The sequence below is a fragment of the Sciurus vulgaris genome (assembly GCF_902686455.1).
Source record: "Sciurus vulgaris genome assembly, chromosome: 4".
Lineage (NCBI taxonomy): Eukaryota > Metazoa > Chordata > Mammalia > Rodentia > Sciuridae > Sciurus > Sciurus vulgaris.
In genome coordinates, this window is record NC_136464.1 from 64,873,649 (window position 1) to 64,898,657 (window position 25,009).

Sequence of the window (25,009 nt, forward strand, 5' to 3'; positions counted from 1 at the left end):
TTAAAAGCCATAGACAAGGTATAAATCAGTTCTATTTCATCCTTGATGTTGAGCTTGGTTCCTTTTTGGATCTGTACAAAACGTAGTGGGGCAGAGGAGGCTGCTGTTTATTGAGTGCTATGACAGACTGTCCGGCAGCAGCCTTCACATTTGATTTCATCAGTCACTTAAGTCCAGCAAAATCAAAACCAACCAACTAACCAAACTGCCCTTCAACAATTCCAAACTCATGAATTCACCCCGGCAACTTCTTCCAGACCTTTAAAGATACCCATACTTTCTATTTTTTTCGGGGATGATTATGACAATATCGAATCTGAACAACACGAACCCTCTTAACTGTTGTTAATCTTACTTATGACACGCAGTTTAACCCGTGGTTTGGGACATTTTTACCTTGTACTCATTTTACAGACACAATTAATCCTATTAATCTGATTTTCTGCTGGGGATATCAGTTTTTGTTGTGAAGCTCAGCAAGGCAGAGAGAGCTGCCTTGACAATCAGAGAGAAAAACAAACAGAAGTTCAAAAAGTGGTTTCAGGAGCCCAGGTTTCCCTTCCCAATCCCGCTCTCATCTCATTCCTCAAAACGTTGATCTGAAAGTCCATCCCAGAAAGCCAGCCCGGAATTATCAAAGGTAAACAAGCTCGCAAACAAAATCAAGCAAAGAGAAAGTAGAGATTACCCATTCCAGTCGACAAACATCTGCCTGATTGATGTCTGTGTTCATGAAAGCTACGGCATGTGACTGCTTCCCGGCCACATCCCTGAAGTCTCCACTCCGTGTGTGTCAGCCTCCCTGTGAATGCTCCCCGCGAGGCTCGGTCTCTGCTTACAACTCCCCTCCCCCGGCAGCTCCATTACTCATGTAAACACTCGGCAGTGACTAGCACCGAGTGTGTGGGATGAGCTCTGAGCACTTTGCTGGAGCTGCCAGACTGGCAGGGAGGGCTCTGCTCTCTCCACCTCCCCGCACGGGGTTGGTGATTTCATCTGGCCTGTTTTGTGGATCCTGACCTCTTGCTCCTCCGACAGAGCGTGATGCCACGTTCCATGAATCTGACACAGTCCACAGCCTGGAGCCAGGGTGTGGACTATTTTGTTTAGAAGACTTTTGTGTAGCACAGAAGTGTTTCCACAAGTGACCCAAGTGTTAAGACTTTAATGACCCCGAGGAAAGGATGTACTTTCATGTCCCTTATCAAAATAATAGCCCAGCAGAAAAGCTGACAGAAACAAACAGAACTCTGGGGAGCAGGTCCGAGACATTTCATCAGAAGACACAGAACAATATTGCCTCTGTTCTAAAACTTGTTACTATCATCTTCCCCTCCCAGCATTTTGGTGAAAAGCACTTAAACCTAAAAGGCATTTATTTCCAGAAAAGCTTTCAAATCCCAAAGGCCTTTTCGAAAAAGATAACTTGCATTGAACATGCCATTTTAAATACTAAAGGCAAAGGTTCCAGGAACCGACAAGAAGTCATCCCCCAACTGAGTCTATTTTCTCAACTCTTTGAGCTGTTTTCAGAACACAGAGAAGCACAAGTCCTTCCCCAGCAGATTCTGAGAATTACAAATTTAGAACAGACTAGCACCAAATATTCTGGTCACATAAACTGAAACTCTAAATGGAATCTGATCAAGAGCAAAAACCTTTGGTTCCTAATAGGACAAGCACTTGTATATCTCAGGTACTGTTAGGTAATTCCCACCAGTAGCTTAAGGCTCGAACTCAACTCTTTCAGTCAGCCTCCCCTCTGAACTTTTTTTCTGTCCTTCTCTTATGGAACATATCACTAAATTCCATGTGTTTGGGCTGCGTTTTTTGGCATATTATTATTCTGGACTGGTCAGTCCTTAAGGGCAGGACCATGTTCATTCAGCTGTCATCTGCCCCAGCACAACACTCAGGAGGCGGCATTACATAATAAATTTATGGAATGAGCAAGTGACTAATGGAAATAAAGATGTCCATATATCCTTCGCAACTTCATGAACTGGGCTGGCCAATGTGACCACTTGATATACTTGTCACTCTGGACACTGGTAAAACTGCATTCACCTTTATGACTTACATGGATGCTCAAGGAACATAAGCCAATGACTTGAGGTTGCAGGGTGAACTGGGATAGAAGCCTCAGGCCTGTAGCTCCTGATCACTGTTGAGCCATTGCATTTGGTATCTTGTCCCACATGCAATGAACAAATGCCCTGAAGAGCACAAATGTTCAATGCCCCAGGAGCAGGAGAGCAGGAAGGACTGGACAGGAATTCCCATAGTACAAATGAGACCTTTTGGAGTCAAAAGACCCCAGGTGAAGTTTTGGGATTGAGGGGCTGGCTTTTGGGGACAGCATAATTTCTGGTTTCCAGGCCTTATCTTTTTCTCCTTGGGGCCAGTGAAACAAATCATTTGCTAGGCCAGTGACTCAAAGTAAACACACCACGATGCGATGGTGACACAGCAACAGGGTGGGCTCTGGATTTTTACTCATTTACTTAAGAAACAGCTCCAGCCCTTCCAACTACCCTGGATGGACCTGTTTCTACCCTCTTCTTGAACGCCAAGGGCTACATACATACTGGAAGAACAAAAAGTCTAAGATTCCAGAATTGTATCAGCTTTGGTGCTATATGTTGGACTAATCTCTATTTACAAAGCTCTGTTGAGAAGCCAGTGGTGCACTCCCTGGTGCACACTTGACTCTGGTCAGTTCTTAAATAAGTGACAGTGCAAAGCAATAAATATGCATCTATTTGGGCTTATATGTATAATACTCTGCCCTGCCCTGGCCTGGCTCACCATGGAGTTCAGTAAGTGCTTTTTGCATGGATATTTTCAATATTACACACCCATAACCAAAGTAGCTCATACTTCATACTTGCTATGTGCTGGTTACTGTTTGGGATGCTTTGCATGTACTAACTCATTTAGAACTTACAACAAACCAATGAGGGAGGTGCGAATTCTTATTCCCATTTTACAGATCAAGAAACTGAGGCAGAGATGAAATTACTTGTCTCAGGTCATGCAAATGGTTATTGGTAGTGGGATTCCAACCCAGGCAACTGGACTTTATCCAGAGTTTCTGCTTTAAGCAAATTCTCTCTAATAGACACACACACACTCACTCTGCTTCATAAATGAGGTATTCATATTCATATTAACTTGAGGTGACTGTCACCAGCAAGCATGAAAACACTCTCAAATACTGCACAGTGTCCATCGCAGCAAGCACTCAGCATCCCATTGACTTGACAGAGAACAGGATCTCCCCCAGTCTGACTAGACTCAGCAGTGGGTGATAGGATTTCATTAAAGTCACTAAAACTTTGCCAGTGTCCCATACACATTACCCTTCACAGCAGGCCTGTGACTCTTCTGCCTAATCAATGAAAAGATCTCTGGTTTAAAAAAAAAAAATTATCTTCTCTGATTGCCCATTTGTTCCTCTTACGCAGTGACAAGAAATTAACAAGTATTCACCTTTGTGAAGCCATGGTGACTTCTATAGGTGTTAATCCACAGAGAACCAAGCCACCTCCAGCAGTCCAGACTACTCTGACATCTAATCCATGTTTGTGCTATTGTTTTCTTTTTAAAAAAATATTTTAAAGTATTAATGAATTATAGCTATTTTCTCAACGACAGAGCAAAACAAGTTCAGACAAGTTGTGTGTCTGGGCAGGGCAGGTGTGGGAAACTTTCATCTCAGCCCTGACTCTTGTAACAATAATAATAATAAAACAAAGGAAATGTAACCAGTTACTGGCAGAGTAAATTGCTTTTGGCTTAAATGTTCCTGTTTTTTTTTCTACTGTGTTCTTCCTGTCATGACCATCCCTCTCTTTCTCCCTCTCTTTCTCTCTCTCTTTTTATAGCATTTATGCTCTTGGAAATACCATGAAGATAAACTGCTATAAAAGCTGGATTGACTCATCAGTTAGCAACTCTCTCTTCCCATTTTGCAGAGAGAGAGGATTTTTGTTGCCAACACAGCTACATATTCTCTCGAGAAATTCTTTGTGAGACTGGGGATTGGGAATTGGGAATGGAAAACCGGGGATAATTTTCCTAAGAGTTTGACCCCCAGGGTCAATGGCTACAGGAAGTCGACAGAGCGTTAACTCATTTAATTTGCAAGTTGTACATGTGTGCCCGCACATGCGCATCTATGTGTATGTTTTAAGCACAAGCCAGAAAACAAGACTCCACTGATTGAAGAATTAGGTTCTGACAAACATTAGTCTATGTATAGTCTGTGTTCCTGATAATACTTTGCATTTCTGTAATGCCTTTCTGTTGAGGATCACAATTCTCTGGTACATTTTCTTTATAGACAATAATCTTAAAATACTCAGGCAAGTTCCAGCATGGAACATTGCCCTTTCAAGAAGAAGAAGAAGAAGAAGAAGAAGAAAAAAAAACCTAATTTAGTTACCATTTACTTTGTTCTATTTTCAATGTTTCCCTTTTGACTATTTAGAAACTTCCTCTTTCACTACCAACAAAAATAGGATGAATGTTTTTAAAGTTATTAACGTATGAGTAAAAGATTTAGAAACCAAGAATGGCAGAATGCTTGATCAAAGCCACTCCTAAAATTTATGAGTGTAATAAAAGAAAGGCATTTCACAGATAATCTCTTACAGAATTTCAGATTTCAAATACTTGGGGGGGAAAAAAAAAGAAAACTAAAAACTCTCAGTTCTCATTTTGGCTTTTACTAAAGCCAACATTTCAACTTAGGAATTCATAAATGATACCTGAAATTTTTATTTCAAATCCACAGTTTTATTCCATGTAACTCCTGTCAAAACTCAATGTCCATTTAATTGGTTAACTCTTTCTGCAAATTCATAAAATACACATTTTATTTTTATTCTTTTTTCTTATAAATAGTCTTCTACACACAACAGAAATACTTAAGTAGTGGTATTGTCTGAGATACTAACACACAGGGCCATTAACAAGAACAACTTGATCTTGTAGGGCATTCAAACTTTAAATAATGAATTTTGAGCAATGGTCATGGCAAAACAATGCAGTCAGAGTGGTTATTTGGTAATTGTTCTGACAGTTTCCTTTAATTTCTTTTTCCAAATAAAGGCATTAAAAAGATGAGCCTAGAGTTGTGCACCCAGATGTTAGAGACAGATTTAAAAGCCCCTCACTTCCAAAGGCCACCAGGACCACACAGCCCAGAACAACTACCAACTCCGGACGAATGATCTCTAGAGGAATTCATGAGGTGGATCACACTGGATGCCATAGGCCCTTGTGAAGATCTGGACTTTTAAGTTTCTAAGTTTGTTTTTAGCCCTAATCATTTCCCCACATTGCTTGAATTACAAACTAAAATTTAGCATTTCCCAATGAACTACGCTGTCACAGATTCCAGGTCCCAGTTCTACCTCCTAGAAGGGTGAGCACTTAAGTTGTTAGAAAAAGGGTGGAAAACAAACAAAACAAAAACCCTGAAGCTGGCTCTATATGAAGTCCAGTCATTTTGGCTCTTGGTCAGAATCACTGAGATCCCCAAGAGCCACTAATGAGAGTGGAATGTATTACCACATTTGTCATACCTGGACTGCTTGGGCAGTGTAAGTCCAAAACAGCCATGGACTTCATTGACTGCTCAACAAACCATGTAAGTAAACACTCTTGTAATCTCTTCCAAAACATGCCCAGTCTTACTCACTCCAGTTTCATACTTGTGAATGCTGGAGCTTTGTTAATGCCCCTGATCAAAGTTTTAGTAATTTCATTGGCATGTGATTTACATAGCTATTTCCTGATCCGCCCTCTCTCTCTGCCCTGGAGGTCTTCATTTCTCAGAAACACTTAAAAACACAGATTATTTGACTTCTACCCTTCCCCCATCCCATAAATGGAACAGGACTTGCTAGCTCATCTGTATTGCTAATTGGTTTGAAAACAGGAGCTTTCTGCATGAGCTTCTGTGTTAAAAGACAAGCGAAGCTCTTTTGTAGTCAGTTTTTATCAGCAGAGATAGGTGGATTTCTAACCTTGTTTCCCTCTGGGTCTTGAGGAGGGAGAGAAATTATCAAATATAATCTAGATGTTATTTCAAAATCATAAGGTGGGTTCCAACATATTACAAAAATGTTATGAAAGTCCAGAAGAGAGGTTCACAAGGACACTAGCCAAGAAGAAAGGGATTCTAGCAGTTTTTCATGACCACCTGAAGTATGCAGGATACTCAGAGTCGGTGGTGGTGTGAAGAGAATCTGATGGATTTTCAGAGGGTAGATGCTAAAGGGAGAATCCTGGAGATAAGGAGACTGAAATCCATTCCAGACCTCACAAGTACTCATCTATTCCTTCTGCTCTGTTTCAGCCACCCACATTATGTCCCAGTAGACACCATGGGGGCAGGGGTCCCCCTTACCACTTGTAAAGGGGTGGAGGTAGTGACTCCTGGCTGTTTTGGAAAAAATGCTCTCATCTTTGTGATAATAGGGTCCACATACCACAGCCTGGATGGGAACATGGCCTTGGTTTCCTGAGAGTCAGGATCTTATGGGAAAACTACTCTACCTTAGAATGCCCACCTACTCTGTCCAGAGATCCCAGGGCAGGAAGGACACCTTCAGAGGTAGCTGGGTCCTTAGGGGTGCGGTGGCAGCACTATCCAGGTGCTCACAATGCACACTGAGGCTCTGATGCCTACATCCTCATCTTATGGCTCCGCCCCTCGATCCAGGGTCTTCTAATGAAGTCACAAACCAGAAAATCCCAAAGTGGTCCCTTTTTGGTCATAGTGGCTAACCTCCACTTTCACCTTGGTAACCCATCTCTCTTACTGTCCATATCTCCAGATGCCAGGTATCCAGGAGTCACTTCTAGGTCCATGAGCATGGTGCCTGGTTCCTCTCTCAGTGGAGAAAATCAGTCAGGCAACCATATTTCAATTGCAGTGTGTCCTTTCAATGCTACACTGTGCGCTTTTTCTTAGGCATTCAAAATACTCTTGCTCCCATCTGTGGAAAACTATGCAGTGAACCACAGATTTAGTCTTAGTATGCTACTATGTAATCAGAACAGCATATTAACTTAATATAATTGTCTATTTTTAAAGGAATGTTTAAAGATCGACTCTGGAAATGCTTTTGTAGGACATTTTATCTCCACAGTTCCTGAAGGTTAATAAAGATAAGGCCTCTTAAATACAGAGAAATTTTTTGTCTCTTATCTTTCTCTTTTTTCTTTTTGTTACAATCAATAAATGCACTCATTCCAGTCTATGATTGATATGTTCTGTGTGTCACTATTGAACATGACAGCACAGAACTGAAAGCTACTTTTTTTTTTTGTATCAAATAGACTTGTAAGAACAGTAAATATCAGAACAGCTTTTAAACTCATATATAAACAGAACATTCTTGTTCAGCTATTTCTCCAGGATTGGAAATGAGATATTCCATTTTCAATGTTGAGGATAATTGATTTGCTACATCTCTAAAGAAAACATTCCCCACTTGGAAATAAGTGAAAGAGGGTTTTTTTTGGTACGTGTGAATGTGGATTAACACAGAGATATTTAACTTATTACAGACTTGCATGAATATATTATGAAAGACATTACAGTTTTTAAAATACATACACAAAAGAAAAAGTAAAAGGTCATCAAATAAATATAGGACCCCAATTTGTTTTTAAAAATCCAATTGTAATCAATACTGAAAGGAGATTTTTCTTCCTCTATATGCTTTTCTGCCTTATAAGAAAGAATAGTGTAATAAGTAGGATCATATCTTACTTAAAAGTAAAAAGATGGCAATGTTTGCATGTCTGAGATTCTGAGGCATTTTTCTTTGTTCAGGTGAACCATCTCCCTTTCCTTAAAAGACACCAGCACAGCCTTTGACAGAGCACCTTACTGGGCTCTGAGTTTCATTCCCCAGTGGAGGTACAGAAGCCACCATCCTGGAAAATGATTTTAAAACACTTCTGAGGCACCAAGGAACTCATGGATCACATAGAAGAGCGTGTAAACTGCAGAATGGTGGAGTGAGGGTCCAAAACCAGAAAAGAAAGGAACCAGGTTGCAGGGTGCAGGGTGGAGAGGCAGCAACAAGGACCTGGTGGTATACTGACTATGAAAAGATGATTAGAACTCAGCAGGGCAAGCTGGAGTGCTCAGTTAATGGGATCAAGAGTTTGTCACGTTGTAAGGGAACCCAGGCAGATACTATTGGAAACCCTAATGTAAATCTCATGAGGAACACAGGAGTTAGAACTTTTTGATATTCTTCTCAGTATAAGATAAACCATTTCTTCTGCTATTTAAGGCTTCTGTGTCCAATATAGTTACCACTGGCCACAGGTGTCACTGAGCTCTTGAAATATGTCAAGTCCAAATTGAGACATACTGCAATTGTAAAATACACACTGGATTTCCAAAACTTGGTACAAAAAAAAGTCAAATAGCTCATTAATAACATTTTATATGGATTACATATTGAAATGATAATATTTTGGATATAGTAGATTAAATAAAATATATTATTAAAATTAATTCCACATGTTTCTTTTTACCTTTTAAAAATGTGGTTTCTAGAATATTATAAATTACATGTGGTTTCCATTATCTTTCTCTTGGGCGATGCTGGTTTAGTCAACAATTCAATGTTATGATTATAGATATGTCCTTGGAAATATGTTTAAGAGCAGACAGAACAAGATTAACATCTGAAGCTAGAATAACCAACAAAAATTGTGATTCAGAGTTTTGATACAATTTAGCATTTTATTCCCTGTTATGGAGGACAGTTCTGTAGAAATGTTAGTATCTGAAAATTTTATCAAACTTGAGGTATCTCCTTTGTGAGATTCAAATCTGGTCATCACTGACTCAAGGCTATGAGATGGCCCTGAGGAGAATGTGATTTCATGACTTCCTTGACTAAGATGTCAAAGCAAATGTTAAAGCCTTGACAACAGACTGGGGGAAGAGACAGAGAGAAATGATAAAGAGAGAGACAGAGAGAAAGAAAGGCCAGTTATTTACTTCACAACTTCTTCTCTTCTGTTGCCAATGTAAGTTGGGTATTAAAACGTGAGCCATTTTCATTCAGTGCGAACTGAATAAATGGAACTTGAACTTGAGTGGTTCTGGCTAGTCCTAAGTAGAGACTTCTTAACCACAAATTGTTGAATAAGTTCACAGTCTGTGTTTGCCTGTTGGATATTTCATTTGAAAGTAAGCAGAGAGGTTAGATATAGTCAGGCCCAGAGACAAGGGAATAGCCTAGCTGGCTTGGCCAAGCAGCCTCAGGTTCCATGGTTTTACAGGATAGAAAGTGAGATTATGCATTGAAGACAGGTATTCCAATGAGAAAAAATTAACAGAACAAAAAGGTTTGCACTCTGGGGACAGAGGAAAAGACATATTCCTCCCCCCCCCCCCCAAATCATTCACAGCACCAGAAAGACCGTAGGCATCACCCTGAGAAGGTGGCTGCCTAATGCCCAGCTGGCCCGATGTCCTATCCTCCCAAATAACTGGTCACCGGAGTTAAAATCAGAGCCCGTTTCCCCCGCCCCTTCACCTTTAGATGCCTATGCAGCAGCAACACAGAAACATAACTAGACATTAATAGCCCTCCAAACACAACATGAAAATCAAAGGCCTGCACATCCTCCTGGATTCTCTCATGGAACAATCCCAACCCCTATTACTTCCATTAAAATGTCTCTAATTGTAAAAATACAACAAAAGCAATGTGACACTGGAAATAAGCTTAGGAAATATTTTCTTTTCTTAGAAGGTAAAAGTTGCTATAGCATTGAAGGCAGTGGTATGCAGAGAGATTAAGATCCAAACCTCTGCAACATCAACAAAATATGCAATGAATATTATACATTCTACTATTTAAAGCTTATAAGGTAATACTTTTTATGAAATTATTTGGTGGGTACATCTAGTGAAGCAGTTTGCACACCTCTGGTATGTTTCTGATATCTAACTATAGAAGTATTTGTCTTTGTCCTCCAGACTCTTTTATAGCACATGGTATGCATATTTCAGCATCCAACATTATTAACTCATGACCAACTGTCAGTTGATGGTTATCTAACACATGGGGTCTCCACAAAAGGGAACCTTATTTGGGCAAAAGCTCTTGTCTGCACCCGGCTGTCTATATTTTCCCTCAGAAGAACTTTATTTGGATTATTATTCGCTGTTAATGGAAACTCAGAGGCTGCATGTGTGGCAATTGAAAGGCGGAGAAATAAATCCTTACCAAGCTAAAACACTTAGCTGATATTAAAACCATTTCTAGCTTTGTTAGCTGTAAGCAAACTCTTCATCGCCCTCTGGTGGTGAATCTATGAAATACGGTTGGGACGACCATAAAAACCCAGAAACCAAGAGTTTAATCAAATACAGGTAAGAACATTCATCTTGGATAGAAACAGCTGCAAATCACAACCTTATGCTGTTTTATATGTTTTAGAATTTACATTTAACAGTCCTCCTATGTGGTGATGGATGTGGTGGGGGTGAGGGTGGGTGGGGCTTGTAATATGGAAATTAGAATTTTGTCTTCCTAGAATACAGTGATTTCACTATATTTACAACCAGAGCTGTTATGTACATGGAAAACTGATTTTTACGAGATTTAGAACCTTAAAAAAATCATGCCCACATTTTTAAAGTTCCTTCATAACCAAAAATAGACTGATGTTCCAACTGGTTTGGAATTATAGGAACCAAGGAAAGAAGTCTGAATAATTCCCTAATATGGAAGAAAAGCCAATATTATTTTTTTAAATTAGAACAGTTTATTTGTTTCTGACAATAGGCAACATATGGAAACTTGGAATTTATAAAACCAACTATAGGTATTACAATTTATCTTTCCAGATCCTGTAAAAATGAAAACTTTATGGAATTCTGAACTCAAAACTTAAGAACCAGTTACCCAATTGGCATTTATTTCTATTTTTCAGAAACACTATTTAAAATTTCTGCTGTATGCCTTTTGACAATTTCCTGCCTGACAGGCCCATCCCCAGAAAGCAAACAAACTTGGTATTAAAACAAACTGAGCAGCTTGAGAAGAAGCGGGGAGAGAATTCGCAGCAAAGTACACAAGAACATAAACTATTTTTCATGTTATTACCAGTAAATGTACCAGTTCTCTCTTTCATGTGTCTTCCCTTTAAAGAAAAGCCACTCCCCCACCCCAGCACGAACAAAACTCCTCTGTATTTTCAATATGATTTTAGGGGCAGAGTCATCTGAGCTTCACTTTTCCACTCACACGTGGAAGTTCAGTTTTGCAACAATAGTTGTTTGGTTTGTCTTTGAATTAGCAAAGTTCTTAAAGTAATTTTACTATAAAATCAAACAGCTGTGAGTTCTTTAGCAAAACATGACGGGTCTTGTTCTTCTTTGTACTATTGTGCAAGCTGAAATACCCTTTCTTTCATGTCTTTTTATTCCAAAATGAATTCCCTAGTTAGTCTTGTTTAGCTTAAGAAAAAAAAAATAATAAAGGAGGGGGTGGTATTTGCTGACCTCTGAAATTCATCTGCCTTTAAGCACAGGCGTTTACACAAGGTAGTACTCAAAGGGCTTTTGTTTGATTCCTATTATGGAATGTAAAATGATATTCTGCCACAATAAAATGCCAATCCTGTGTAGAATAAAGCCATCTGTATTTCTGTGGAGCGAGTTATCTTATGCCTATTTTGCAGATGGGAAAACTGAAACATAGCTAAATGGTGAGGAAGTACAGAACTAAAGACATTCATAGAGGCTTGAATTAAATTTAGAATTTGACTCTTAGCCCAGGACTCTAACCACGTGAGGGCCCTGACTCTTTGGAATCAACAGAAGAGCAATTTTAAAACATTCTTTTGACATGATTAACCACAGCCTTGGGGCTCAGGGAAGTGCGGGTGGGGGGCGGGGCCAGGAAACATAATACAGAGCTGTTGGGTGACAGTCTCTTGCGACACTGCTAATAATATGGATTACTTGATCCATGCTGCCATATATTCTAGGAACACTCAGAGGCTAAATGAAGACTCCTTGTATTTCAAAAAAATTAGAATCTGAAGTTGAGAGCTATTGTAGATAGCTTTCTAAAATACAGAGCCAGAGAGTCAAGACAAGACGTGAATTGCAGGAAGTGGCTCCTGATTTTTCAGATGGACTGGAACCCAACCTCATTGTTAGGCACTGGTGAATCCGAGGTTGGATGATAGTAGGATTCTTCATTTGAGTAATTTACAGAATGGTGGTATTCCACAGCTTAAAGGGAATCTCAGGCACTATCTAGTCCAAACTCTCATTGGGCACATCAGAAAAGGAAGGTCCAGAGAGTTTGTGATTCCTCCAATGTCACACAATTGGCAACAGAGCTGTGATAAGACTCCAGCTTCTGCTGGCTGCATGGGACCAGCATCAGTGCCCTGGCAGCAGATGACTTTTCAATGGGTCCCAAATACCTCCACTTGGGTCTCCACAGCGCCAGCTCTCTCAGCCCAAGACCACGTTACCGAAACACACTTTCCAAGGAACTGCAATTAATAAAGTCAACTGGGAGCTGACAAGGACATTCCCACTGTGTTCAAATGCCAAAACATACAACTGAGAAAGCTCACTTGGAGCGCAGGGATCGTGGGTCCCTCTGGCAGGACTTCCGCGCACCACACTCCCAGCTGTTCACTCAGCCCCAAGTAGGCGGGACTAAGAAGAAAACACTTGCAAAGACATCAGGACAGCACTTGGGTATTTGGCTTCAATGCCTGCTGCCACCTGCTTGCTTTTGTTAGGCCAGACTGGAAAAAAGGAAGGTTCCCTCCTGGGGCTGAAGAAAGGCTTTGGGAAATCAGGATCTCTGGGTGCAAGAATAACAGGCCCATAGCTTACCTGACATGGAGCCCACTTGTTACCATCCAATAGTAACAAATGCCCTGGAGGTCCCAAGCACCTCCTGTGGCTTCCCACTTGTGTACCTTTGTTCCCCCGCTTCCTGTGATGTACCTTTCCTTTTTTTCCTTTATTCTCTCTTGCCCCAACTCCTGCTTGTTCTAGGCTGGCATTGGTCATGTATCCCTGAGAAGCTTCCTTATTGTCCCTCCCTCATCTCCAGCAGAGCGAGGACACCTTGGTCTGCAGCTTCTGCGTCATGTTTGCTTCTATCCTAGCACACCTATTACTCTGCATGCAAATAGTGTGCCTCTGTGTCAGCAGACACTAGAGGGATTACGTCTGCCTTGGTCAGTGTAGCATGTTCATGGTAGGTGTTCAGGAAACAGTGACTGAACAAATGACTGACGTGTTTGGAAATCAGAATCCGGCATTTAGTAAGAGTATAGTAAATATCTTGTCAAACTACACTGACTGCTGATCCCACAGAGGCCTCTGAAGAGGGCAAGGTGACTGAGCTATCTCAGTGGTTCACCTTTACCTATAGCATCCTCACGGGGTTGTGATTACCATTAATAAAGGGAAGATGTGTACAACCACATTTTAATTTCCACCAAATAATTTTGAGACCCAGCTATCGCCAACTACTTACTTAAATGAAAACTATCTTGTCTGTGGACACAGATCTGACCTGTTTTTTCAAGACCCTCAAACCTACAGGAAAATGCAGGCTGCCCTAGAGATCCTATACCGGAAAAAAAAAAAAAAAAAAAAAAAGTCAGCAACACCCAAGAGAAAAAAAGTTCCCTGGGGAGGATGGCACCTACCTGCTGAGAACCATTTTTAAGGAACCCACCTCTGCAAAACTGCCTAAAAAATGTACACATGAAAGTGGGAAAATCTATAATGTAGAGATGAAATTTAAATTCCAAATAAGGATATATATTTTTTAACAAGGATCGATAACATAGGAGATTGATCTGCAGTTAAAAGTTCCCAGTAATGGGATAGTCTAGAAATTTCATAAATAATGCTTTTATCTTGATTGCAAAATAATCCCCTGCCACAAAAACAAGGCAAATCAAGGTAGGAAATTGTTCAGCGGGAATTAAAATGTCACACTTTACACAGAATAAAGCGTTGCAATCACCAGGGAAACACACATTGCAAATGTGTTAACACAAAATTACATACATCACTTAATTATATAAGCACATAGCTCCTGAACAACCCATTAGCTAAACATGTCGGGCTGCGGTTGAATATATACATGCAATATTTTTAGCTCAGAGGGGATGTAACTATGTCAGGCCTGGCACCATAAAGACTGAGATGGCAAATGCTATTAAACTGAGATGCAATCATGTTGAAAAGGAAATAGTAACAAACAGCAGACAATTGAGAAGAAAATACAGTGAGCTTGTGTTCTCCTACATGTGCTTCCAAAACCTTATATAACTACTCATTGTCTACTTCATCTGGCTTGCATCCCAGGTTTGTTCTATGCTATACTAATTTTATAATAATAAACTGCTACACCAGGTTTATGAAATCACGCACACAGAGAGTTACAGATGACATTACATCTGATTATTTTCACCAGCAAAGGACACTGTCCTGAAATTAAACATAGCCTCATGCAAAACCCATCCACTTCGTTTAAAATGGCCCCTGGAGTTCGCTTCTGAAAAAAACACACGTCATCTTTTCTTTCATCTCTGCAACACAGGTGAAGTTGGTAGAACTGCTGCTGGCTACCTAAGTTCCACATGGAAGTAGAAAGCAGGTGACTCTGAACATACTTTATGTAGATCAGGCAATTATATGATTCTGGGAAAGTCATCCTCTCTCTGGGGCTGAATTTACCCATTTATCAACAGGGAATTATAATGCTTTCTTGAAAGATTATGATGTAGAAACAATATGAACAAGGTAACATACTGAAGACACTAATAAATAGTGGATGGAATAATTACCACAACTATATGCACAGACACGTGGAAGTAATACATCACTTCAAGCATTTCAAGAAGCCAACAGTTGCCTGGTGGAAGAGTTATTGACACACTGGAAACAGCTGAGCCCTCAGCACACAGGTAAGCACCTTGGTGAACCCAGGAAGAAAGAATAGGTGCACAAAAACTATGGTATCATTTGACACAAGCATCTGGCATGCCTTCCTAGAGGTCAAAATCAGGTCTATCACATTGGCAGATCTTCTGGTACAGAGCACTTTACTGGGCTGGTAAAAGGGGGGAACGTGTTTTGGTGATAATGGATTTCATGTTTGGGGCAACTTTAAATCACAAGATAAAAAATGAAGAAAAGTAATGACCACATAGTAAAGTGTTGTCTAAATAAGACAGAAAGGAGGAGTCTGGGGTGGGGTGGGGTGGGGTGGGGTGGGGTGGGGGGAGGTCAAGAATCCTTATTCTTGAAATAAATCATTGAATGTTTCTGAAATATATTTGGAGAAGTCATACTCAATACGCAAACCCCCAATTTTATTTGAATTCCCTTGTGTCTAGGAATCACCATACTGAAGGCTTTGAACATTGTGGGTGCTCACTAAATAGACAAAAAATATAATGGTATAGAATGTGGAAGACCAAGAAGAAAGGCAACCTGTTGGTTACAGGGGCCCCAGGATAGACAAATCTAACTTTCAGGAAGGTTGAGCTCTAATTAGGGTTCAAGGTTCTTCTAACATTTTCATGAGACATTCTTATTAATCAAATCATACTTTATACATAAAGTCCCTACCTGGCAAATGAGAAGAACAAATTGAATCTCTATAGAAGTTAGGGAAGTTCACTTAGGACAAAAGGGAAAAAAGGAATAATTTAAGAGGAAGCTTTTATGGTCCTTATTTCTACTGGCTAACCCAAGTCTTGATTTTGCCTCTAACTTCCAATATTTATTGGTTCAAATAAATATTTATTGTATTGCCATGATACCTCTGACTCTGTGCTAGTCCAGCTTGTGATAAAATAAAGAATAAATATCATAGTTCCCCAAATTAAGGATTTGGCATTTTCATTGATTTGGAATAAGTATTCTTACTCACTGGGCCTCAGTTCCTTCATCCATAAAATTAGGAGTTCATTAGATAAGAAAGGAGATCGTGAACTGGCAGTCATTGGACCAGGCCAGTCTATGGCATAGTTTATTCAGCTTGCACATTTAAAAAAAATTGTCATCAATGAGAAATCATGAGATTTTTCATAAAAAAGGACTGTCTTTTCTAAAACAGTTGAGAGACCTGACAATATTTCAGCTTATATTCCTACAGCACAAGAAAAGAATGGAGTGGAAAAGCTTTGTACCTTTAACAGTATTTTTGTCTCTTGTTTCCTGATTTTTTTCTTCTGTTTGAATCATTTTTTAAAATTTTTATTTGTTCCTTGTAGATATAATGACAGTAAAGTGTATTTTGACATATTATACATTCATGAGTATAACGTATCCTAATTAGTATCCCATTCTTATGGTTGCACATGATGTACTTCACAGAGGAAGAAATATGAATGGTTAACAAATATGTTAAAAAATGTTCAAATATCCCTATCAATTAGAGAAATGCAAATTAAAACTACACTGAGATTCCATCTCATTCCATTCAGAATGGCAATTATCAAGAACACAAGCAACAATAAATGTTGGTGAGGATGTGGGGGACAAGGTACTCTCATACATTGCTGGTGGGACTGCAAATTGGTGCAACCACTTTGGAAAGCAGTATGATTCCTCAGTAAATCTGGAATGTAACCACCATTTGCTCTCTGATTTTTTAGAGGATCCATCTGGCCTACCCCTCTAGATTCCCTGCTCACATTTCTGGACACATGAGTCTATTACCTCTGCTCTGGAAGGTCTCTTAGGTTCCTTTCATTTCAAATAAGATATGACTATGAGAGTCAACCAATGGCATAAAGCAGTTACCTACAGGGATGAGACTATTTCTTTGATTAATCCATGTTCTTTATCCAGTAGGCTCAGTATCAAATCTGCAAGATCCTAAACTGGATTACCAGAGGAGGTGTGATAATCCTGCTTCTTAAAACTCCATTTCTTATACATCCATTTGGGATTGCACAGGAAGTAATCCTACTCCAAGGCAGAAAAGTAGACCAAGCTACATGTAGAGGTCTCTCTTATAACTTCCATTTTCCCTCTTTGCAAGTGTCAAAGATGAACAGAACATTTCAGATTGTTTCTACTAAAGCCAAACCAGATTTCTTAAAGTTACACGGCTCCTGCCTGGTTCCTGGGGGGGCATGTTTTGAAACTGGTATCAGAAACTTGGTCATTTCAGCTGTAACATGAACTCTATTTGTTCTTCATTCATTTTTAGATCCTTTGCACTTCAAAAATGCTTCTTGATGGGTTGCTAGGCAACTATTGTTGAATACATGCAAGAGGCATTAATTGTGTGAACATTTTCAAAAATGAGAAAAACTGTTTAAAATTAAGGACCTTGCCATACTTAAAGTATTTCCTTAGGCTGTTGTCCAACATAGGGCAACTACAGGCTTCTGTATGTTGCAAGGTAAGATGATTCACCACAAATTATTCATCTACACTTCTTTGTCTTCTGTCTTCCTTCTTCAACACCCAACTCAAATATGTAAGTAGCCTCATTGTATAGCCAAACCTCACACACAGGGTAACTGTGACCTGTCATATTAAATCGTTTCTGTTTTTCCTGTGGTATGGTTCCTCACTGCCCACGTTTTCCCTGACATGTGTATTTCATACTTGCATATCCTCCGGGCAGGACAACTTGTGGCTCGTCAATTATTACATCGAGCTTCAGAACCCACTAAACTTATCACAGAGCGATCATCTCTTTCTCTGACCCAAATGGAAACAACAAGAACTTTTCTATTTTCCACATCAAAGACTAAGCTTTCTGCTGATGCCAAATACTTTGTGCTTCTTACCAGTAAATGTACATTTCATTTTATAGTGTGTTTTCCCCGCGCTTTTTTTTTTTTTTTTTGACATTCCAATGTCATGATCAGCTACAAAGACAAAGGCTTCTATAAATTGAGTCAAACGACTAAACTAAGCAAAGGCAGAATTTGTTCCAAGGTGATCTCCCTCTTTTGTTGAATATTAAGTGGAGAAACATAAATTTCCTCCAGGCTGAAGTCTTAACAAATCAGGCTAATCTTATATTCTTCTTTCCATTATCTGGTTCACATCAGCAACCAGTTTCTTCATCTGTAAACTGGGAGAAATGATTCAGGACCCAGATTAGTGCCCGGCATGTATTAAAATAGTATAAAGTACTGGTCATCATTGTTATTATTACTGTCACTATTATTATTACTTCTGGGCCTTAGATCTAAATTTGTCTTCCCATTATTTCCCGACTCATTTTGGGTTAATTCCAATCAAAGAATATGTATTATTCTTTGATTAAATATATATTGAACACATATTCTTTGTACCTTCAATATATAGGCACAAATGATATGTACCTATGAAATTACCTATGAAAAAATACTGGGAATGATAGAACCTGCCACAAAAAAGAGGCTGTTATCAGAGACAAAAATACATTAAATAAATACTATTTCCATTTCCAACTTCCAAGCTTACTTTTCTTTTGGAGATTAAGATAAAAGAGGGTACAGCATGCCTGGACCTGAGTACAGTCTGTGGGATGTGTGTGAGAGGCAGGGTGGCAGAGGGGAGGAGTGGGGGAAAAATGGAGCTGAGAACATCAGGACTCTGGAGTATTCTGTTTGGATAAATCCTAGGGAGCCCCATCCCCCTGTGCCTACTGACCCCCCAAAAGGTCCCACAAACTGTTCTGGAGAATGGATGGAGACTGGCAAATCTCTTCATCTGGCTTAGCTGAGGTAGGTATTGTAAATCTCTCCCAAGTGTTTTTTGCCAAACACTGGGCTAAGAGCTTTCATTTAGTCCTTATATAAAATTCCCTTGAGATGGGGAGCATCACTGTCACCAATTAAAAAATGAGGAAACTGACATAGGGAAGTTGAATAACAGCCTGGGAACATGTGGGTAGTGAGTAGCAGTGACTGGACACAGAGACCAAACTGGTGCATCTCCACAGTTCGTCTTCTTGGCTTGTGCTTTCTACCTCTTCAGACCAGCCTGCTCACCCAACACCATACCAGCAAATAGACTTTGTTCTCTGAGATGAGGGGGCCAAGGACAGAGGCTACAAAGCAGGATGCATGACAACTGGCACGCACTTCTCGTAGGATTGCTCATTCAACACTATAAACTAGTATTTTAGTACTTAGATCACTCCTTCAGACTAAGAACAAAACAAGTCCAAGCTCGTTCATTCTTCTCCCTGTCCCCCACATCATTAAAGGAAACCTGTCTCAATTCCTGGCTAAGGTAAACATAATAGCAGAGTTAGGTATTATTGTTAGGGGCTGGGGATGTAGCTCAGTGGTTGGGCTCTGGCCTAGCATGCTCTAGGCCCTGGGTTCAATCCCTTGTTCTGAAAAAAAAAAAAAAAAAAAAAATTCTTGGGCATTGATTTGCCTTGTGACTAAATATTTCTTGGATCACCAAAGACACACAGGATAGGATTTCTGTTTTTTAGGGATGCGGAGTTTGTTTGCTAGGAGTCAGAGTTGACACAGCCCTTCAACACTCTCTGTCACCTAGGAGGAGCAGGCTGTACATGAGAGCAAAGAGTTTTTCCAAGGTCTCTCACAAAGTTGAGGTTCTGGCGCATGGCAAAGAGAGGCGGTAGGTGTGATAAAAGGGCAAGCATAGGAGCTCTGGAAGCACCACAGGGATGCTGAAGTCATGGGGACATCAGGGAAGATGTCTCTGAGGAAGTGCTGTTTAAGCTGAAATCTGCAGGAGGGAAAATGTGGGCCAGGCTGAGGGGTGATACAAAGATGAGAAGCTGTCTTCTCCAGGAAAGATGTAGACAAAGGTTTATGTTCAAAAGAGAGAAAAATGAGTTTAAAAACTAAAGTCCTCTAACTAAAGTCCTGGACTGTACAGAACCCGAGGAAAGGACCTTTATCCTCTTAGGAGACGTTGTATGGCAAAGACCCTCTTGTGTACTTGATGGTACACAAGACTAGGAGAGAAGGAGGGAGAAAGAGAGGAAGTGCAGACTACTTCCTTTCCTGCTCTTTCTTTCTGTATTATAGTCACAGGGTGAAGCTAACCCTGGCTGCCCAGCCTGCCAAGAGTCTCCTTACCCCAGTACCTTGTCACCCTGACACAACTCTTCATTTGTATGTGTCATCCTTGGTGATGAAAGGCTCACAATTACCCCTTTCATTCCCACTAGCCCCTGTTCAGCTCCTCTGTAAGTTGAAGTCGCCTATTTTAATATATGATTCTTCATTTATTCATTTCAGCCAGCAAACAATTTTTAATTAGCCTGCTCTTTATTAAGGACAGAGAGCAGGTTATTAACTAGGTGCAACTTTGGGTCTTTAAAAAGGGTGCAAAAGACAATGAATCTGCATGTGATGTTTAGGAGTTTAATTTGTATTTGTCAACGTATTTAGAGCAAATCTCGTCAAGCTCCATTTTGAACCCTGACTCAAACTGACAATCCCATAAGGCAGAAGGGAAGAGTGGGAGTCATATATTACTTAAAAAATTTGCAGTCCCTCAATTACATTAGTTCTAGTAAAATGTTCAAGGGAATAATCAAACTTTGAAAATATATATATATATATATATATATGTACATCTACATATATATATATATGTACATAGGTAGCTATATATATCTTCTGTCTACTAAATGTGACATGAAGGAGTCACTTAGCCCTATCACAGTATTTACTTGCTGTTACAATTGTTTAATTCAAGGGTCTCCATATCCTGAAAGGCCAGTACTGTGTTGTGTTCTCTATTGTACTAGTCCTATTTCCTTATGTGAGGCTACACACCATAGTGTGGTTGGGTAATCAATAAATGTCAGTTGGACACACAAATAAATGAACAAACTGATTGTCCCCACTGCACATATCTACTAGTAGTAACACAGAAAACTGAGGGATCAAAAGAACCATACAAGCTCTCAATGAGGTTGTGAAGAAGGCCTTCTGGTCACTCTGTTGGGTAGTTGTGCCCTGTTCAGTTGTTCCAAAAGGTATCGCTAGGGGTTGGGTGTAGGTGCTCAGCATGATTCAAACTCCATGCTTGTAACACTCACTTGAAAACTGACCCCAGCTGAATGGTGAAAAGAAGAGGTAAATGAGTGGTGTCACCACCTTATGAGAAAGCCAGGTCTTAGGAGTTACTCAGCTATTTTCTTATTATCCACTCCCAAGTACAGGTGAGAATTTGCAAGGCAGGGTCTTTGGTGCTTCTTTACCACATACAAATACCTCCTGGGTTTCCATTCAGTGAAAGCCACTTTGGAATATATTTATCAAAATATTTTAGAAATTCTTCCAATTTGCCAAAATTAAAAATGCAAATGAGCTTTCCATTTGCTTCAGCTCCACTGGCCCTGGGTCAGCCTGCATGGAATGGCTTGCTTGATGATGCATATAAAACTTGAAGGACGTCTATAAATAGAGGAGCTACAATATGATCACAAGCTATACCTATACTTCTCTATGTGCAGTGACTTGATCAAGAGTGATTTGTATTTAGCCTATTTTTCTAATTACATGTCTGTTGTAACATTCAGCAGCCATTGCAAGAAACACACAAGCAAACACAGGTTATCTGGCTAATTCTGAGGCATTAGATGCCAACTATGGATGCAGAAGCAAGAGTAACTTAAATACAAGTGACCAGGCTTGTTACTGGGAAATTTACAGCACACACACACACACACAAAAAGGCAAACAAATCCAAATTTCCTTTTCAAAAAGTCACTAGACATGATCCAAATCTCCCCCTCTCCAAATTCTCTTTGAGGATACCCATGTGAATCTGTTTAAACTAATGTCACTGAATTCTATGACTCAGATAAAGAGGTTCCTTTATTGTGAGATTTGTTACAGTAAAAATAAGACACAAACGAATCACAAAGATATGAGATAAGAATTGTGTGTGGAAAACACTGTGATAGATGACACATCTCATTAAATATAATTTTATGCAATCGGTTACTGTATTGCCCGTTTAATTGATTTATATACACTTAAGGAAGCTTTTTACTGTTCAGAATGTAATTAAATGCTTTATAATTGAGTACATGTTGATTAATTACAATGTTTATGGTCATTTCAATTGAAAGCTGAATATTGGGTCCTTGGACAGAAACTTACCCTCCCTACCTTTAAAACATTTTTTCTACAAATAATGTTCTATGAAAACAAATTATACTTAACCTTTAAGACTTTCACTTACAGCAATTTCCAGTAAGGTATTTATATATAGTAATCAAGTGGATGTCTCTTCTTGGGTAATTGTCTATTCCTAAGCATCTTGGTACAGGGTCGTTCTCAATATTTTGAAAGTTCTTTCCAAACAATTTTAGAACAAGGAAAGAATTGCAATACAGAAGATAATTTGGATCCAGTAGCAATGTAGTCAGTGTCTACCCATGAAAACTTTTCTGAATTTTCTTCAATAGTTTGGTAGCTTTTATACTTTTAAATAAGAACAATGAGAAGTTAATCTCCCTCCTGAAAGAAAAAGAGAATCAGAAAACATAATTTTGTCAAATCTCCTTCAAAGGAATTTCTCTCCTAGCTTCTTATCTGTTCAAAGCTGCTTAAGATATGGTAGTCAATATCAATCAGGAAACATTTGACCCAAAGAGATAAAAGTCCGGAGGTATGAGCTGTTTGATGAATGGTTTGCCCTTATCAGCTTGTAATTGCTATTATAAACTCAACAGAAAGGTTCCTTTCCCCTCTCCTTTCTGAAATAAGCTCCAAAGCAAAAGAGTGGGACTGTCACCATTAAACTTTGGGCACTGAGCATGTGCCATAGCCACTGGTTGCCACAAAGCCACAGGTGTTGCTTCAGTAAAAATGGGGACTTTCTCACATACACATATCTATATACATATTTACTTGCTTACTAGTCACATCCCTAGGTTCTAGAATTCATGAAGGCAGGACATTTATTTCTTTTAACTGGGGCCCAACATAGTGCCTAGCATATAATTAGTTCTCCTTAAATAGTTGTTGAATTGATGAATGGTGACCTGGGCAGAAAGAAGAAGAGATGGATGGATGGATGGATGGATGGATGGATGGATGGATGGATGGATGGATGGATGGATGAAGATGCTGTGTGCAAGGGGATCATCATCCCCATTTTAGATGTAAGGCAACTGAGATTTGAAAGTGAACCTGCTTATGCAGAGTGGGCACTTAAATTGATATTTTCCATTGTGCAGATGTTGCTGAAGATGCTAAGAAGCCTCTTATCACTCAAAAGGGGTGGAAGCAGGAGAGGGGACATCACCAGTTTCATCTGTGTCACCCTGATCATTAATTTCTCCTTTTATCATTTCAAGACTACTCCACTGGGGGCACAGTTTAAAACATTCCCCATACATAATCTTGACCAATTCTTACAATAACCATGGAAATCAGGTTTTAATATTCTTGTATATAAAGTGAGAAAACTCAAGAAAAGTTAACTAACTTCCACAATAACAACAATGAAATGAGCAAGAAATGAGATGGAGCATTAGGAAAACTTTGGGCAAATTAAATACCTATTATCTCTCTCTGAAGGTGAGAAGACAACAACCATGGTGAAATTATGGCTTCATTTCTAAGAGCCACAAGAAGGCCCTAGCTCAGCATCCCATCAGGAGAAATAGGAAAGTGGCAGTGGTTGAAACAAGGACTGGTTTATTCTAGACTCTTCCATTGATACATTTTATTTGATGAGTTCCAACAACAGTTTCTGCATCTGTGCTAATGGGCTCTTATTAGTTCCCTCTGGTCACTCAAAGGACTCTCGAAGGAACAAGGAGGATTTCATTTGCTAGCTAAATGCCGCTGTGGTGATTTGAAAGGCAAGTAGAGCATTCGTGTGAAAAATTACCCATAAGGCCCTCATAATCTCCAACCAAAGGTTTCACCTCAGCAGATTAGTGGCTTTGTGTTCTGCAGACCATTTCACCCACAGCTCCATTAATCCCAGCAGCCTCTACAGATCAACTGCACTGACAGCCCTCCCTGAGAGGTTCAGTGACCCCTCAAGTCTCATCGGGTTCAAAGCTACTGACAAAAAAAGTGTGCCAAATAGTGTGGACACACCTCAGCTTTCTACATCATCCTCAGAGTTGAAGACCCTCCAGGAAGCTGCCTTAACCACCCAGAACACTGGTATTATTTTTATTCAACTGCATACAATCTTCATTACAGAGCTAGCTCTTAATTATTCTATTCAAAATTTGTTTTTTGAATCATTTCAAATAGATTTACTTAGTCTCCCAAACAGGCTTCATTCTCTAAAGTGTCTAGGGTGTAGCAGAATAGTCATCATTCATTAAAATCTGTGATTTGACTAGAATATCAGAAATAGCCTTCTTAATTTTGTCCAAAAAGTATCGTTCTTATTAATCCTATAAGTAAGGTTTCCCTTTATTGAACTAATGTAACATGTCACTACTTGTCTTCCTATTCAAGGTCACAGCTATCTATCCTTCATTTCCTTTTTCTTTCTGTATCTGACCCAGTAGTCACTTGTTTCTGATTTAACAACCTGCTCTAAATCCCTTGTCCCTTCCCCTTTACAAATCTTCCTTAAACTCAACAATACTTTCAGTTTTGTGTTACTCTATTCTTCTGGTATAAGAATGTGACTTAAAGTGTGGCAATGACCTTCCATGTGTGTATAAACATGCCATTTGGTCAAGTTGGTGTTAGGAGACTGGAAAGGGCTCTATGTCATATTTACATGCAGGCATAAAACTCTGAAGGCAGTGATACTTCTTTAAGGGCTGGTCAATTATTGACTATGAATGATGGCTGAAGGAAGCAATATAGGGAAAAACTCCTTCACCTAAATTTAAGGAGCAAACCCGTGGAAAGTCCAAATTGAACAGTCAACATTTTTGTACTTTCAACTATTTCACTATCCTCTAATAAAGGATGTCCAAAAAGAAGTGTTATATTAGTGAACATATTAGAATTGTCCATAGCA

General features: G+C 39.5%; 1 protein-coding gene across 2 annotated transcripts in view; it reads right to left on the reverse strand.

Moving 5' to 3' along the window:
• The window catches only part of ARID5B (AT-rich interaction domain 5B), a 210,773-nt gene that overhangs the window by 43,776 nt on the left and 141,988 nt on the right, over window positions 1-25,009 (reverse strand). Inside the window, exon 1 of one of the 2 annotated variants that reach the window (XM_079138544.1) lies at window positions 689-1,169. The exons of the other annotated variant lie outside the window; for it this stretch is intronic. Within the exon in view, the coding sequence (XP_078994670.1) occupies window positions 689-692 (4 nt within the window). The 5' untranslated portion in view covers window positions 693-1,169. Of the gene's footprint in view, window positions 1-688; window positions 1,170-25,009 lie in introns of those variants that run through there. 2 annotated transcript variants of the gene reach the window in all.